The 18879-nt window shown below is 36.9% G+C and overlaps 1 protein-coding gene across 13 annotated transcripts in view; it reads left to right on the top strand.

Annotated features, from left to right (window-relative positions):
- The window catches only part of LOC131072220 (RNA polymerase II degradation factor 1), a 43004-nt gene extending 26575 nt beyond the window's left edge, over positions 1-16429 (top strand). For 7 of the 13 annotated variants that reach the window (XM_058008328.2, XM_058008329.2, XM_058008325.2 and 4 more), the window contains 2 exons: positions 15614-15685; positions 15790-16429. In XM_058008328.2, the coding sequence (XP_057864311.2) occupies positions 15614-15685; positions 15790-16158 (441 nt within the window). In that variant the 3' untranslated portion in view covers positions 16159-16429. Of the gene's footprint in view, positions 1-1679; positions 1771-15613; positions 15686-15789 lie in introns of all 13 variants that reach the window. The other 6 variants (XM_058008327.2, XM_058008323.2, XM_058008331.2 and 3 more) reach the window with 5 other exon arrangements.
- Positions 16430-18879: the final 2450 nt, after the last annotated feature.

The following is an 18879-nucleotide window of genomic DNA, read 5'->3' as shown; positions in this document are numbered from 1 at the left end:
GAGGATAGTCACACAGAAACTGACGAAGAAATTATCTTTGAAACCAACATGGGAGACCTCGATAACAATAGGGATCTGTTGGCTGCATTAATCAGAAGTCAGCAATATATGCAAGATAATGTTAACAGAATGACCAATTTGATGACTCAGTTTATGGCCAATAATATAAATCAGCACCAAAATAATGGAAGGCAGAATAATCAACATCAAAATAATGGGGGAAATAATGGGGGTAGAGATGAACAGTCAGTTAATAATCAGCCAGAAAGAACAGGAACAGCCAGACCATTTATGCCTACATTTACTAGAAATCAGCCACCTGAAAATGAACCAACAATAAGAGAGATACAAGCAGAAATACATCAAGATTGGTTAGATTCCGGTGAAGAATTCCGATCAACAATGACATTTAGAGAATATTTAGATGTCAGAATGAAACATAGGCCACAAGGATAGCGAGGAAATAACAGTGAATTGCAAAGGAAAATTGGGAAGATGTCCATTCCTTATTTTGATGGTTTTGGTAAGACAACTGCTCGAGCTTGGGTGCAAAAACTAGATACATATTTCCAATTAAACCCTATGATGGAAGAAGAAGCAATTAAATATGTTGCATTACATCTTGACGGTGTAGCACATGAATGGTGGCATCATGGACAAATAACCTTGGGCCATAATTTGATAGGCACTTATGTTGAGTTTACGGAAAAACTTATTGATATGTTCGATTCTAAAGACCCTGAATTACACCTTAAGGATTTGACTCAACTTAAGCAAATTGGAACTGTTGAACAATATATCTCTGAATTTGAAAAATTGGCAGTCTTAGTTACTGAAATTTCTGAAAGACATAAGATTGTGATATTTATAGATGGATTGTCTGATTTCCTCAAAGGGTGGGTTAAATCTTTAAATCCCCTTACTCTACAAGCAGCTGTTAAAAGGGCAAGAGAATTAGAACCATCTTCAAAAGGAAATTTTTTTAACAAAGGACCACCTCCTAAACCGGAAAAAGACAAACAACTTTTCAACAAAGATGATTTCCCTAGAAACAGGCTAGATAAAGAGGAAAGATAAGAACTCAGAAGGAAAAAACTTTGTTTCAGTTGTAGAGAAGCATGGCAGCCGGGACACAGATGTTTAGGGAAGGGGAAAATTCATTATATTGAGGTTATGTCTGACATTGAAGATGAAGAAAATGTTGATCCTAACATAGAACGAACACATCAGAATACTGAGTCAGAAACAGGTACTAAACAAGGAGGAGGAGTCATAGCATCCATGACAGGAACCCCACATTATAATATTTTCAGGGTTAGAGGAGTTTTGAATGGACAGCGGGTAATTGTTATGCTTGATAGCGGTTCTACTCATAATTTTATAGATGCAACACTCGTAGAAAAACGTGGTTTGCAGACAGAAAAACATGAAGGATTTGATGTTAGAGTAGCAGGTGGAACTAATTTGTCTAGCACTCATAAAGTACCTAAATTGAATATTACTCTTGCCAATTACACTGTTACTGATGATTTCTATGTGATTGATCTGGCTGACACTAATGTTATTTTGGGCATACAGTGGATGGAAACATTAGATGAATATACACAGAGCTTTAAAAGAATGGAATTCTCTTTTAAAATCGATGATAAGAAAGTAATCCTTCGTGGTATGTCTAACAGTGGACCCAGGATCGTCAGTGCGAAACGAATGGAAGCTATTTTCAGACATGGAGATGTGGCATGGTCAGCACAATGTTTAATCTCCAACAAGGTATCAGGTTTTGAATCTAAATCCTATCAAGCTGAATTGTTAACAGTATTAGATTCACATCATTCGGTTTTTAATGATATTCACCCAGGAGTTCCACCTGATAGAGGTTTCGAACATGCTATTGAATTAGAAGAAGGGGCTAAACCAGTGATAACTACTCCTTATAGACATCTTAAAACATTCAGGGATGAAATAGAAAAAGCAATTAAGGAATTATTGGATATGGGGCACATCAGACCTAGTTCTAGTCCTTTTGCATCTTCTGTAGTGTTGGTTAAAAAGAAGGATGGAACACTTCGAATGTGTATTGATTACAGAGCTCTTAACAAAAAAACAATCAAAAACAGGTATCCGATTCTTCGAATTGATGAATTGCATTGTGCCATCTATTTTTCTAAAATTGATTTGAGATCAGGGTATCATCAGATTAAGTTAAGAGAACAAGATATTCATAAAACTGCTTTCCGTTGTCATTATGGCCATTATGAATTCTTGGTTATGCCGTTTGGTCTAACAAATGCTCCGGCAACATTTTAGCTCTGTATGAATCATTTCTTTAACAAACAATTAAGGAAATTTTTGCTAGTATTTTTTGATGATATATTGATTTATAGCAAAACATGGGATGAGCATTTGAAACATATTGACACAATTCTTGGAATTATGGAATCACAATCATTGTATGCAAAGGCCTCTAAATGTGAATTTGGAATGACTGAAATTTTGTATTTAGGGCATATGATTAGTGCAACAGGGGTACAGGTCCATCAAGAGAAGATAAGAGCCATTTTGGAGTGGCCACCACCACGGAACCTTACTGAATTAAGGGGTTTCTTTGGCTTATGCAGTTATTACAGGAGATTTGTCAAAGGTTTTTCACAGCTTGGGGCACCCTTGACAGATCTTACCAAAAAGGGGGGCATTCAGATGGACTGAGGAAGCTCAACAGGTATTTGAGAAACTCAAAGAGGTAATGAGTTCCTGCCCAGTACTCGCTCTTCCAGATTTTAATCAGCCCTTTGTGTTGGAATGTGATGCTTCCGGTGATGGAATAGGGGCAGTTTTAATGCAAAATAAACATCCTATAGTTTATGAAAGCAGGAAACTTAATAAACTTGAGAAATTATATTCCATCTATGATAAAGAAATGTTGGCTAACATGCATGCATTGACAAAATTTAGACAGTATTTGGTTGGTAGTAGATTTGTGGTGAAAACTGACCATAATAGTTTGAGATATTTCTTGGGACAAAAAGATTTGAATGATAGGCAGCAGAAGTGGATTAGTAAAATTCAAGCTTATGATTTCGAGATTGAGTATGTAAAAGGTAAACATAATATTGTTGCAGATGCTTTATCTCGACGGCCCGAACTCAATGCACTCTCGGTAGTAACGGCAGATTGGAAATCTTTATTGCTAGTAGAATACTCAAAGGATTCTTTTGCTTGTGATTTGCTAGATGGTAATGTACAAGATGACAAATATAAGGTTGTAAATGATATTATTTATTACAAAGACAGAATTTACTTGTCTCCAGGATCGAAGTTGAAAGGGAAAATCCTCCAGTCTGTGCATGATGTTCCTTTAGCAGGGCACCCAGGTTTTTTCAAAACTTACCAGCAGATAAGGGAAAGATTCACCTGGAAAGGACTTAAGAATGATGTTCTTCGTTATGTTAAAGAATGCATCACTTGTCAACAAAACAAAGCAGAGCATACGTTTCCAGCAGGTCTATTACAGCCTTTGCCTATACCAGAACGGAAATGGGAAATTATATCCATGGATTTCATCACAGGCTTACCACGTTCTCAAGGTAAAGATTGCATTTGTGTTGTGGTTGATAGATTGACTAAATTTGCACACTTCTTATCTATTACTACAGAATTCACAACTGTTCAGCTCGCAAAACTTTTCTTCCGAGAGGTGTTCCATTTACATGGCTTACCAAAAAATATCATCAGTGATCGAGATAGCAGATTTTTGAGTATATTTTGGGGAGAACTTTTCAGATTGACAGGTACTGAGTTAAATCACAACACGAGTTACCATCCACAAACTGATGGACAGATGGAAATTGTGAACAAATGGATTGAGGGTTACCTTCGTAATTATGTGTCAGGTCATCAGAAAGCATGGGTCCGTTGGCTATATTTGGGTGAATATTGTTATAACACTACTCATCATGTATCTATCGGTATGACTCCTTTCAAAGCACTTTATGGGTATGATACACTTTCTTTTATTGATCTGGCTTTCGATCGGAGTAATGTTCCCAAGTCCCAGGACATGCTTCAGGAATGCCAAGATATATTGAAAGCACTTAAAGAAAACTTGCAATGTGCGCAGAATCAACAAAATATTTATGCAGATAAGAAACGTGTGGAACGTCACTTTGACGCTGGTGAATTGGTATACCTCAGACTGCAACCTTATAGGTAGTCAACTCTCAAACGAAGTGGGGCAGAGAAATTGAAGCCTCGTTTTTATGGGCCATTCCCGATGATTCGGAAAGTTGGCGCAGTGGCATATGAATTGGAATTACCTGATGAAAGTAGAATACATAATGTATTCCATGTCTCTTGTCTCAAAAAAACTTTGGGGCAGCAGGTGACAAAATTAGAGAACTTACCACCACCTAATGAAGAAGGGAAACTCGAAATGATTCCCGAAGTGATTGTGGAAACTCGGGCTCGGCAATTGAGGAACAAGACAATCAGGGAATACCTCATTAAATGGCAAAATTTACCATTGGATGATGCTACTTGGGAAAGTGAGCATATTCTTCAGCATCCGGGATTACAGTTGCTTGTGGGCAAGCAACATTGGGTAGGGGAGATTGTCATGTTCCCCAAATAAGGATATAAACCATGAAAATAAAGTTCATGATATTAATTATTTTTATATTAATACTTTACTTTGGGATTAATATAAATAATTTGTATATTAATTTATTTTGCTAATGGAAGCAGTTGATGAAACTACTTCGAGAGGAATAAAATGGCATAGTGGGAATATTGTTTGGGGGTGTGAATAAGGGAATTCGCCGGAGTGACAGACACAAACATAATATTTCCTCCTTTCGTCAGTAGGTTGCTGGCCTATCGATGGAATCTGAATCCCGTGATTCGAGAGTGGCAATTGTGGAGTAGTTGACACTGCGTGGATCTCTTCACACATTTTCGGAATCGCGTAGGGCATGTTCCAAACGCAGGAGCATAACGGAGTATATTACATAACGCAGGAGCAGAACGGAGAGTGCTCGGGATTGAATATCGAACGGGAAGTGTAATTGATGGCTGTGGTATTGGGTGAATGCGTGAACGTAGTAATGGTATAATCTACGAATGCGGGGTGCCTCCAGTCACAAAGAGAAGGCACGAAGATCCACAAACTCGTGGATAGAGAACACAGATCGCGGAATGCTGGGGCGCAGACCAGAAACAGTTGAACACAAATCACAGAATGCTGGAGCGGAGACCAGAAACAGTTGACGATCAGTAGCAGAAATAAGAGCATTTGTATCGTGCCATCCATGATCCCAAGCAGCGTAGCAAATGGTGACGTGCCAAGGAGAAACTATCGCAATGTTCTTGCCAATGCAACTCTACAGGTGCACCTTGAAATATTTCATTATAAGTTCTGAATATTGAATATACAGTCAATACTACGAAGACCATTAAATATACAAATTAATCTTGGATATGCATGGATTACATATTTGAATAAAACTCATAAGTATTCCTATCAGTTGAATTAAATAAGACATTTCTGCAATTTCGGGTTACACACAATTAGTTGCAATCGGTTTAGTAGGGAACTTTACAATTAGTAAAATAGCAAAATTGCAAATACTAAATACCAAGATTTAAGATTTTCATTTTAATTTTAAATACTTGAATACTAAATAAATTTGACAAATGAAATTGTCAAATTGGAGATTTCTATTATATCGAAAATATCATAAAGATGATTGCAATGAGTAGTATAATATCAAAATAAGTACAAAATACAAAATGTCAAAGTGTAGTGAAGGGAGGCCTCTAATCATTTGCAAACTCCTCGTCACTGGAACTATTGGACTCCTCATGGTCAAGATCCACCAAACTCACACCAGCCAGCCCTGCATTTGTAGTCTAGCATCCTCATCAATATGTGATGGCTCCTTTGGCTCTACATCCCATCGTGCTTTTGGACTCTCTTTGTACACAAGGAATAGATTGCCTTTTTGTGGCGTCCTAGGACGAGAGACGTCCAAACATCCCCGAGACACTCGAGGGACGCCTGGGCATCCTTGAGATGTCCTGGAGACATCCCCAACATCTCCGGATGTCCCGGTGGTGGTGGAGGGACGATGACGGGATGCCCGATCTCCGTGCCTACGTCTTGGAGATGTCCCTGTCTTAGAAACGTAGGGGTTTGGGGGAGGGGTAGAATGCATTTCCGTGGTTCATTGGTTGAAAGAGTCTTCTATAGTGAAAAAAATTAAATTTTGTTAATTTGTTATAATTCAACTCTAATGTGATGAATGCCTTATCAATCTTATTCTATGGATATTCAAAATTTCTTTCTATTCTAGAAAATTTCCTTATTTTCAGAAGGCATCCCTTGTCATCACTTAAAATAGCCTCAAAAAAGTTTGACCTGAACTGAATTTCCTTGCCCCCTGCTATTCTCTTTCTTGAAATTAGTTGCAACATAGGGTCAAACCCAATTGGTTGGCTAGGTTAATGACAAAATGAAATATCAAATATGATGTCGTGGTTTTGATTCTCTCTTTCAAAATCAAAGTATGCCCTAATGATTCTATTTGATGATGCATATTCTTCCTAATGAAATTAAGTGCACATTGAATGTCTTTAAATACCATGACATAATAATATGTAGCCCAAACATGTGCCAAAATCACTTGTCCTTTGATGAAGGGGGAAGTAAATAGCCAATAAACATACATTGAAGCTTATCATTCATTATACAAGTCTCATAATTTTAGTTCCAAGTTTGAAATCTGAAAACATAATTTGTAATTGACTCTTTGTTGTTCTTGTTTGCATTCTATGAGCTGAGTGGTTGATGTCTTGGGTTCAATATTATAATGACAATGTTTCATTAAAGCTTGCCAAAATTCGTAAAAGAGGTGATAGAAGTGTGAGGCAATAAATAAAACCTTGTAAAAGCATGACTACTCAAGCTTGTTGGAAATATTTTGGCAAGTAATGAATCCAAATGAAAATAAGCAAAAAATGTAGCTTGGAAAGTCCTTATTTGAAGCGAATGGTCATCGTACCATAATAAAAATCTCATATTTATAGTTAAAGCTTGAAATCTGAAAATATAATCCCTAATTGGATCTTTGTTCTTATTTGACATTGTATGAATTGAGTGAGTGATGTTTTGGGATCAATATTGTAATAAAAATTATTATTAAAGCATTAGCCAAATCCTCAAGAGAAGACAATGAATAAACCCATTTAAAAGCATTACCACTCAAGCTTGTTGGAAATAATTTGATAATTAATTGATGCCCATGAAAATAAGTGAAGCATGTGGGTAGGAAAGCCCTTTGATGAAGCAAATGGATCACATTTGCCATCACACTCTATTAAACAAAGTGCTACAAATTCACTTGGTGAAAAATAAGTCAAAATGTTGTGTACTAAAAGATAGTGGAATATTTCACTAGTATTGACTTGTGGTTTAAATCTTTGTGCATAAGTATCAACGAATTGTTCTAGATGGTCAATCCTAGTGATGAGGCGGTTCACATAAGCTGAGGTATTTCATGCAAAGTGAAATGTTATTGTCAACATGTTCCATTTTATTATTATTATTTGTATACATCATCTCATGTGTAGTGGTAGAGGATGTGGAAGATGTATCATCAACTAATGACACATTATTCTCACATATGCCTGGTATAAATTTTAAATGATCCTTAGGTTGTGCTTCTTCCTTAGGTATGTCTAAATCATGTGTTTGTTTAGTAGATGTACTCCACAATCACTCAAAGATAGATGTTGAGAACGTATGAAAGGATTCTTAGGTGGGGCTCCATCAAAAAAGTTTATATCATCATGATGCATAGAAAAATCCATGGTAACCACAAAGCAAGGGCAACTAAAATGTGTTTTGAGGAGCCAAATCATCATGAGATGAAGAGTCATCAACTTTATTATGGGAAGACATCACAAAACATACCATCAATAGACCATGAGTCACAAGATAGTGAATAAGGACTAGCAATGCCACGTGAAGGTGGAAAATGTATAAATATCATTAGGATCCTCAAGGCAAGATGAAACAAGAGAGGCATAACTAGGAGAACTCATAGGTGACAGCAAAAGTAGTGTGGTTGTATAAAGGAAATGCTTGCTAGGTATTTTATCACTACAAGAAGGAAGATACTTAGATGCATTATGAGGGGGTAAGGCTAATGTATCATCAATATTAATTGAATCATACAGATAAAAGGTGTTCAAAGGCAATACATCATTATGCTCGTGCACACCACTTTCACTAGTCATAGGTAGAGTAAAGGTAAGATGAAGCTCATGGACAAGTAAAGTAATTTTATGCAAAATATACTGATGAGAAGTAGTAAACTCATGAAGAGGAGAGAGATTGCAAACATGACCAAACAACAACTTTATAGAAGACACACTCCCAAGCATGTGATAAAAAGACATGAAATAGTTAAGAAGACAGGATCAGATGATAAAAACATAAGAATACATCAAAATCAGTATGACATGAATGAATAAAAGTTAAAAGGCAAAGGTCTTAATCTCTATGAGGATCCATGATAAAAGATGTAGCAAATGAAGCATGATCAAGGATAGTTCAATGAATCAAAGGAGGATGATATTTTAAAGGCCTAAATGAGAAAATCATAAAATCAGTCTGTAATCAGGTCTGAATCTAAAACTTTTAGTCTCACAAACAAGGGCATGTAGGGGTAAAGACCTGGTAATAAACAACAATGAAGGACCAAAACATGGTACATAATCAACAATAGATGCATAGAGAGTGGATTCTAATCAGATTTGATTTAAAGGTTAAAACAATCAGAAAATCAGATTAGAAACTTGAATGTTGAAGAATAAACCCTAAGCATAATTCCCCAAACCACACAAGGAGCAAAATGGAAGAAAACATGGGTAATGAGTTTTTCACTTTAACAATTGCAACACAATAATTTGTAGTGCACAGACACACTTTTCACTTTAACAACTGCAACACAATAATTTGCAGTGCACACACACATGCACATACACATAGACACAAGCACACACAGTGTGCACACACACACACACCAGGACAACTAATGCACAAGGTAGAGTAGCATAAACACCTCAGGTCTCACTCTATACTGGTGATTGGGTTCTTTTACCCACACACACACGCCTCATGACTATCAAATGCACAAGGTGGATTAGCGTAAACACCTCAGGTCTCACTCTGTACTGGTGAGTAGCTCAAACACCTCAGGCCTCACTCTAACTGGCGATTAGGTTCTTGTACCCACTACCTAGTCACACAAAATCAGACCCAATGCAAAAAGGAAAGATGCAATTCATTCTCCAATTTCTTATTTTGAACACACACACGCACATACATACACATTTCATGACAATCGATGCGCAAGGTGGAGTAGCATATACACCGCAGGTCTCACTCTATACTAGTGATTAGGTTCTTGCACCCACTACCTAGTCACATGAAAGCAAACCTAATACAAAAAGGAAAGATACAATTCCTTCTCCAAATTCTTAGTTTGAACACACACACACACACACACATCTAATGAGAATCGATGCGCAAGGTGTAGCAGCATAACCACCTCTTTTCTCACCTCAGGTCTCACTCTGTACTGGTGATTAGGTTCTTGTACCCACTACCTAGCTACACAAAAGTAGACCCAATGCAAAAAGAAAAGATACAATTCATCCCCAAATTCTTAGTTTGAATACAAAAGGGACATACATACATCTCATGACAATCAATGCACAAGGTGGAGTAGCATAAACACCTTAGGTCTCACTCTATACCGGTGATTAGGCTCTTGTACACTACCTAGTCACACAAAAGCAGACCCAATGCAAAAAGGGAAGATACGATTCATTCTCCATTTTCTTAGTTTGAACACAAAAGTAACGCATGCACCCACACATTTCTTGACAATCAATGCACAAGGTGGAGTAGCATAATCACCTCAACACACACAGACACACTCAATGCGCAAGGGGAGTAGCATAAGCACCTCAGGTCACACTCTATACTGGTGACCCACTACCTAGTCACACAAAAGCAGACCCAATGCAAAAAGGAAAGATACAATTCATTCTCCAATTTTTTAGTTTGAACACAAAAGGGACACACACACACACACATCTTTTGACAATCAATGGACAAGGTGGAGCGGCTTAAACACCTCAGGTCTCACTCTATACCGGTGATTAGGTTCTTGTACCCACTACCTAGATCCACTGTAAAAAGGAAAGATGCAATTCATTCTCCAATTTCTTAGTTTGAACACAAAAGGTACATACACAGACACGTGTGCATGCACACACACACACAAATGTCAATCATGCAAAAGGTGGAGTAGCATAAATACCTCATGTAATCAGACCCAATGCAAAAAGGAAGGGGGAAAGATACAATTCATTCTCCAATTTCTTAGTTTGAACCATAGGGGTAAGCATATGAATAAGCCACATACATGAGTTCACTTCAATTCCAATTTCATAAGCATATATGCAAATGAATGAGATCAAGTAAATCCTTCAATATATTAATTAATGCCTTTACCAATATACATAATGCATATAATGGGAGACATGACCAAATGGCGAACATTTCAGTCAGTATGAACAAATTCCCAAAACTTTCCCAACACCCAAAATAAAGTTTATGCATCTCAAGAGCTTTACAATGGTATAGAAAAATCTATCATAACATGCAGAATGAGACAATAATTGCACATTTAAAGTTCTACACAACTTTTGTCAAATAGGAATGCAGAAAATCCATTCCTGAAATTGATCATAGAAATAAGAAGCTTAAAGTAATAATAAATAGACCCAAAAAGTTTCATCAGAAAATTTCGTGCCCAAGATGCTTTTGCAATTTGGTCGATGCTTCTACAACTACTGTGATGCTATCACAACTTTGGTAAATGGTGTTTTTTGACTGGGGGATGTGGGGCAGGTTTCGGGGACCAGGGGACCAAGGGCCTAAATTTGGGGAGGGTGAGGGGTTGGCAAGGGGACAGTGGCTGAGCGGTTGGGGGGTTGGGGGGGGGGGTGTGGTGGTGCTGATATAAAAATAGAGGTGAAGTGAAATCTTAAGGCAAAATCTGCTATATAACATCTTTGTGCGTCCATGAAAGGCCAACTATTTTTCACAAAGTTAAAGGTTGCAATCAGTATGTGATGGCATGTGCCATATAGCAAGTAAATTGGTGACCTCCCTGGTGGAGGTGGTGGTGCTGTAGGGGGACGTTTCCTCAAAGTCCCCAAGTCTTAGAAATGTCTCTCTATAGGGGATGGGGGTTTTCTTTGGGGGGGACGCATCCCCATGGAACACTGGTAAAAATTCACATATGATGAAATTTTATACAAGGGTACTTAACATGGTTCCCTAGCTTCTCAAATTGCCCCACAGCAAAAATGTGTTCTCTTAGTCAAAAAGCACCTCTAAAACAATGGGAGCAATCGACACTTCTTTGTTTCCATAAGCTCCAATTCACTCAAGAATAGCCTAAAATCTGCAAACTAAGGTTTAAAAATGACAGGGAAGTCCAATGGGCATGTCTTGTGACACGTTGAATCACACAAATGCAGTAGCCATTGAGGTCCAACAATTGGAATTGAAAAATGACAACTTCCAAATTTGTATTTTACCTCTTTCAAGCAAAGTCCATGAATCCATTTTCGATTCAGTTTTACTCTGCAATAGCCATTGGAGTCTCACACTTGGAATTACAAAATGACAACTTTCAAATTTAACTAGTACTTTCCCCTCTTTCAAGCAAAGTTTCAATTCAGTTTTACTCAACTAATTATTTAGCATCAATCCTCAATTCATAATTTGAATCCACAACAACACGAATTACCATTTTAAAATTCTGCTCATCTAAACAAAATGCACAATTGAGTAAGTAAAAGTTAAAAACTCTTTCCAAGTTCCATGTGAGACCTCTGCAGCTCTGATGAGGTTTACATATCTCTTGATTTGTGAAGTGAAGACAGGCAAATCTAGAACCTGAATTGGTAGATACGAGAGGTCCACTCCCACCTAGCTTAGGAGGTAGGCAACATGTGGATAACATACACAAATTATACACTCAACTCACATCAGACAAACTCACTTGGTCATCGTTTTCTAAACATATGGGGAATCACATTTGATTCAAAGGAGAATGACAATGCTAGTCTAAAGCTTTCATGAAACATTATCCACCTTAGCATTCTATTATCTGATCAAACATAAGCTAGAGTGGCTCTTAGGAGGGTTTAGGGAATACACACGTCTCTAGCAACCATTTGTGCATAAACTTTATCATTTTCCTTACTAATTTGATCACAGCCATAAATTGTTTTGCTATCCAACAATTTCAACTCCAAAGATGGCTATTTTCCAAAATTCATAATACTAATATTACAAAATTCATAAAATTCGTACAAACCATGCTTTAGCTTTTATTAATGAAAATATGTTCAACTGTTTGGAAGAGGTGAGAAACTTGGGTCGGAATGAAGTTCATCGGGCCCTGAATATGATGGTAAGCAATGGAACCACCTTAGGATTCTATTATCTGATCAAACATAAGCTAGAGTGGCTCTTAGGAGGGTTTAGGGAATACACACGTCTCTAGCAATAAACACACGTCTCTAGCAACCATTTGTGCATAAACTTTATCATTTTCCTTACTAATTTGATCACAGCCATAAATTTGTTTGCTATCCAACAATTTCAACTCCAAAGATAGCTATTTTCCAAAATTCATAATACTAATTTTACAAAATTCATAAAATTCGTACAAACCATGCTTTAGCTTTTATTAATGAAAATATGTTCAACTGTTTGGAAGAGGTGAGAAACTTAGGTCGGAATGAAGTTCATCGGGCCCTGAATATGATTGTAAGCAATGGAACCAACTGTTTGGTTGTTGCACATAGCAAAACTCGAGGTCTTCGTAGGTTGGCTAAATCCAATGAGAATTGTTGTTCTATTCACCATTTAATAAATAAATTATAACATATTTATTATGCATATACTAATAAATTAAAATTAAAATTTTGAGCATATTTAAATTATAATGTTTTTAAATTTTATTATCATGTATTGAAAATTAATATAATATTGTTTAATTTTTTAAAAATTTAATTTAATATTATTTTATTTTTAATAAATAATAATCCAATTTGACTTTTTTATTTTATAATATAATTTTCTAGGTATACTAATATTTAAAAAAAATTAAACTTATGTAAGGTGAATTTAATGTCGATTTTTTTTTTCAGATTTTTTAATCTTTGTCAAACTTCATCCAAGCTTTATTGTTGCCGAGCTCGAACTGGAATTGAAACCTTGTTACTTATAGTGCATGTTCCATTACTTGGCCTGGGCTTGACTCATTTATGGACCATAGAACTGTGGTTGGAGCCTTGTTTTCTCCTCCTTTTTAGCGCATAGTATATTTGTGGACAACGGATATGAAGACATTGGCAACATTGTTTGGGTCAAACAGGTTATGGGAGACACTAGGGAGGTACAAACCTTGATATGCAACCACCACATATGATTGACTTTCTTTTAATCCTTTTTGAGGAATGAGCTCCTTAAGTCAAGGAGGCAACTTGCATCCTTCATTTTATTTTAGCTCTTGTAGTCGATATGATCCATCTTGGAAGGATTTTCCAAGACAGCAGGGGAAGAGGTTGGATGAGGTGGTGTTCAGTGACACATTTTTGTTAGATGTGATGATGCAGGAGTGTCCTAGGGGTTGAACTATCTTGCATCACCCAAAGAAATTTCCTTTGTCTTGTTTGAAGTGTATATTTTGTCTTTTGTGGTGCGATTTTGGTTTTGTGTGTTTGAAGGCCATATTGTGAAAATAGTGTAGCAAGCTTAGGGAATACATGTAGGATCCAGTTCATGCATCAGAGTTTGGATATTGATAAAGACCCATCTGTGTCCAACAGGTGGAAAAGAACAAAACGTCTTTTTTTCAGTTATGTTAGACACTTAAGAATGGTTCGAAAAGTTCAACTGGCGTTTTGAGGCATATAGGAAGAGTAGGGAATTTTTAGAACCAGAGATTGGAAGTTAAAAGTGTCAGGTTTCTTGAAGCTTTTGGTACAAATGTGTGGTTTGGTAAAGATCTTTCAGTTCTCACATCTGTGTGGGAGGGTTAACAATCACTGAATCAGCATAGAAATGGAAATTTCCTTTTGGCTGCTGAATTTGAGTTGAAGCCTGTGTTGAGCAAATGTTAATTGGTTGTTCATTTGAACTGCTTACTGTTTGAATCATGAAATACTTAACATATATTACATCTTGTTTTCACATTCATTAAATACTGGGATTTTAGATTGCAATAGAGAGTCTATGTTAGTTGGCTGAATATAAGTTGGCTTGGGTATTTTAGGCTTTGTTGGAGTCCCATAAAATTTTTGAGTGACCCATAAGACACAAATCTTATGCAAATATGAAAAAGTATGTCATTTCCTGATTCTTCTTTGATATCTTAGTTCTTGTGCTTTTCTTGTGCAACTTTGAGCAAATGTTAACTGGTTGTTCATTTGAACTGCTTACTGTTTGAATCATGAAATACTTCACATCTATTACATCTTGTTTTCACATTCATCAAATACTGGGATTTTAGATTGCAATAGAGAGAGTCTATGTAAGTTGGCTGAATATAAGTTGGCTTGGGTAGTTTAGGCTTTGTTTGAGTCCCATAAAATTTTCGAGTGACCCATAAGACACAAATCTTCTTTGATATCATTTCCTGATTCTTCTTTGATATCTTAGTTCTCGTGCAACTTTGAGCAAATGCTAACTGGTTGTTCATTTGAACTGCTTACTGTTTGAATTATGAAATACTTCACATCTATTACATCTTGTTTTCACATTCATCAAATACTGGGATTTTGACCGCCTCTACCTTGTATATTTATACAGCACACACACATATATATATATATATATAATTTTTTAATTTTTAATTTCTTTATGGACTTATACAAACATGCCCAACCCTGCATTTTTTTTTGCTGTACCTCTTGTCACGTGGGACCCTTAACCCTTCCCGACACCCTAACCTCTCTGGTGGTGCTCTCACTAACACAGTTCAAGCTTTTGGTATAGTGGCAGCTGGTCTGTGTTAACAAAACTGGGACTCTGCTGGGGAAAGTTCGATCCCCACCGGTGACAACCTTTTCACCTCGTGGTTGACTGTGTCCAGTACGGACCACTTGACTCGGGGGGATAAACACCCTAACCTCTCTGGTGGTGCTCTTACTAACAGTTTGAGCTTTTGGTGTAGTGGCAGCTGGTCTGTGTTAACTGTTAACAGTACCAGCATACCATACCAACATACTTGATTCCGATTTGGCAGCTCAGATCATATCCATTCTCATTTAATGTAGCATGTTTCTACCCTGTTCCTGTGGGGCATTATTTTGGAGAGTAACTTATTAAGCAATATATGGAGAGGGCCATAAATCTTGTTATTTAGTTTTAATCATGTACAGAAAGAAAAGAGATGGATTAAAATCAGTTTTCATTTTGCCTTGACTGAGTCTTTTAAATTAAGGACATGCATTTTTTGTGCAGCAGCCTGTAGTGACACCAGATGTTGGACAAAAGCGTTCTGCTGATCAAATGGAATCTGGTTCACAAAATCAAGTATGTATTTTAGCTTAATTTTGAAGTTACTGCCATCTTTATTAAATGTATTAGATTTTAACACTCAAATTAAATCTTTGGATTCTTTTAATATCTATTTGTAGCAGTTGACTTACAATTATCAGCAACCGATGCCAACAAGTTATACACAGCAAGTTCCTTCTGCAGCTGGGGCCTATCAGCAAAACCAGGCAATGACAGCAACCGCTTATCAACAGCAGACTGCAGTACCCCCTTCTGGCTATCAAATGCAAACTACTGTTCAGCCTTATCAGCATCAACCTGCTGCGGCAGGATACCAACAACCTGTTACAGCTACAGTTTCTACTGTATATGATAAACCTGTGGTACCTGTTGGAGATGGATATCAACAACAGCAACCTGTGCCTGCAGCAGCTGTGTTCCAGCCCGTTGCACAAGGACAAGCTGTTAATGCTCCTGTGTATGATTACAACAAACGTCCAAGGTTCTGACAATGTCTTTGATGTCATTTTGCATCAACTTTGTAGTTTAGGTTTTATTTCTTAGTGGTATTTGTCAACCCAAGTGAAGGGAATTAGTGGCTTTCTCAAGGAAGAATGATAGACATTTTTTCTAGCCATTTTGTATCAGTATTAGAACTGGGGGTTATTTTAATAATCAGCAATTGTTGTAGATTGTTGCTTGGTTGCATCAGTTAAGAGTTTTTAGTTTTAAATCCTACACTTCCCAGTTATAATATAGTTTTAAAATATATTTGTAATATTTTTGTTCTTATGGCATATTGTGATTGATCTCAGTCACATTGTGCTTTTTCACATGCTTATGTTTTTGTGGCTTATCTAATTATTTGCGGTAGAATACAAAATGCATATGGTTTAATGAACCTGATATGCTTGATGTGAGATGGGGCACATCTATGCGTTGAATCAGAAACTATACTAATTTCTATTCACTAGCTTTAAGTTTCTGTAGCACTAATTCATTAGAAGAATGAAAGTTAGTGGAGAGCATCTGTTGGCAGCAAATAACTTGTGTTGTAACTTTGTTGCTATAGAAGTGGCTAATTATGTTTAAATAACCAGAGTATGAACGTTGTATATTAATTCAAACAGTTATTATCCAGCCTTCACCATGCGGATTACCAGTTAGCTTAATCACCTCGGTATTTGCTGTTGTAAACATGTGTATCCATGTATGGTGTGACGTGAGTGAATGTTACTTCACAAATCACAAACTTGCGTTGTTTTTACTTATCATTCACACTCATTTAATGTGAATTGTTACTTCGTAATAAATTTGCTCGAGCACCGGTGCATAAGAAAAATATGCAGAACTTGTCTTGGATATGAGACATGGTTGAAGATTTTCAATGAATTTGGATTTGTGTTCCGATCTTTTTTTGAAAAACTTCTATTTGGTGAGGAAGGGAGTTGGGTTTCTCTCCTGTTATAAACTTATAATCCTTAAAAATGAAAAATCAATGCCTGTCTGTCATCCCGATATAACTCAATAGATGGCTTCCATCATAAACATAGAAACTGAACCCCAGTGAAAACACAAATCAGGAAAGAGGAAGAATGGAAGGAAAGGAAATATAGAGAATACAAGGAAGCAAATTATTCATACAATATTAACACCCTATAACCAACTTATGGGAAAGATGGATTGAAGGAAAACAAAAAAATGGGTAAACATAGAGAAAATGGTTCCCACATTATTCATCCAACATAACCACCCCGTAACCCATGGAGTGATTTGCAACTGAACTGATGATGCCATATGATTCGCCAGGAGCATTAAATCACTCAAATTTCTACAAAGTTGCAGCCAACCTTTTGGACCTGTGGCAAATCAGTAAGCTGGGAAAGGGGCTTGTTCAAAGCTTCAAAGTTATAAGCATAAATATTCCCCCACTTCCCCCTTAACCACTAGTGCCCAAGTTGACTCCTTTTGGCCAAAGATTGAAACTGCTGCTCTAGCTCATGAAGGGGTCCGATTGGAACGGTGCTTTTGAACTCAAGCCATAGATAGGCAACGCCTTCTGCTGCAGATTTCAACTCAGAGCCAAGCATTCGCCTCTCACCTTTGAATTCCAATCTAACCAAATCATCTGCCACTTGCTTGACCATAGGCTTATTATAAACCAGAACGAGAACAAAATTTCCATACACCTGCTTACAGTGCTGTCGATTAATGGGCCTACCTTTACCTCTATCCATTAGTTTACCCGGCTTTGTGTGCCCCATGTCCAAGTAGGCTTCCATCTAGAATGACCTTGATTCTTGCATCACCAATATTGTCATGTATTAAGAAAATCTTATTTAGGTGCACCTGTGAGAGGCTGCAAATGTTGTAGCACCAAAATAGATTCACTTAATCATTTTAATGCATGCGAATATAGGGTTTCATCGCTTCCCGCGTAGAAAAAGAAATATTAATCCTTAAACACTTGGCCCGCTAGGATGAAAATTAAATGTGGCTCGAAACAAATTAATCATACGAATACTTTTACAATTAGTCTGCTACGATGAGTAGTGAATGTGGCTTCAAACAAATTAATCATAAGGAGTCGTATTGAAAAGGGGTCTTTGAGTATAAAGAACTCAAAGGGTCCATACAGATACTGTGGGCTTGAAACAAATTAATCATACGAATACTTTCACAATTAGTCTGCTACGATGAATAGTGAATGTGGCTTCAAACAAATTAATCATAAGGAGTCGTATTGAAAAGGGGTCTTTGAGTGTATAAAGAACTCAAAGGCTCCTTACAGATACTGTTGTCATACTATACTTGGACCCTAATATCTGTCCAAGAAATTCCTTTTAGCTAATAAAACCTTTTGAGAGTCGATTCCAAAGTTTGTTAGAAAATCAGCCATAGAATGTTGCTACTCCCTAGCAATTTTAGAATTTGAAATGAATCAAGGACTCTCCATGCTTGTTTTAAAATGTTGATGATCTTCCAACTAGGGGAATGCCTCTTGGATATATAACTTTCAGACGAATCTTATTAACCTAACAACCTGTGTCGGTACGATTTACCTATATCTTAGTGGCGGTTTTAATAAGATTACCACAATAGTCTCTTCAATACACCTAACATCAGACCTTCCCTAAGTGCTTCTTGAAGTACCGTCAAAATTTATGTGAGAAAGGGGAGTCCAATTTACCAAATTCGTAGAATTTTTCAAATGTTTATCAATTTGGAGT

Source organism: Cryptomeria japonica, chromosome 6 (genome assembly GCF_030272615.1).
Source record: "Cryptomeria japonica chromosome 6, Sugi_1.0, whole genome shotgun sequence".
In the NCBI taxonomy this organism is placed as follows: Eukaryota; Viridiplantae; Streptophyta; class Pinopsida; order Cupressales; family Cupressaceae; genus Cryptomeria; species Cryptomeria japonica.
The sequence above is the reverse complement of the archived record's forward strand: the minus strand, read 5'-3'. Positions and strand labels throughout refer to the sequence as shown.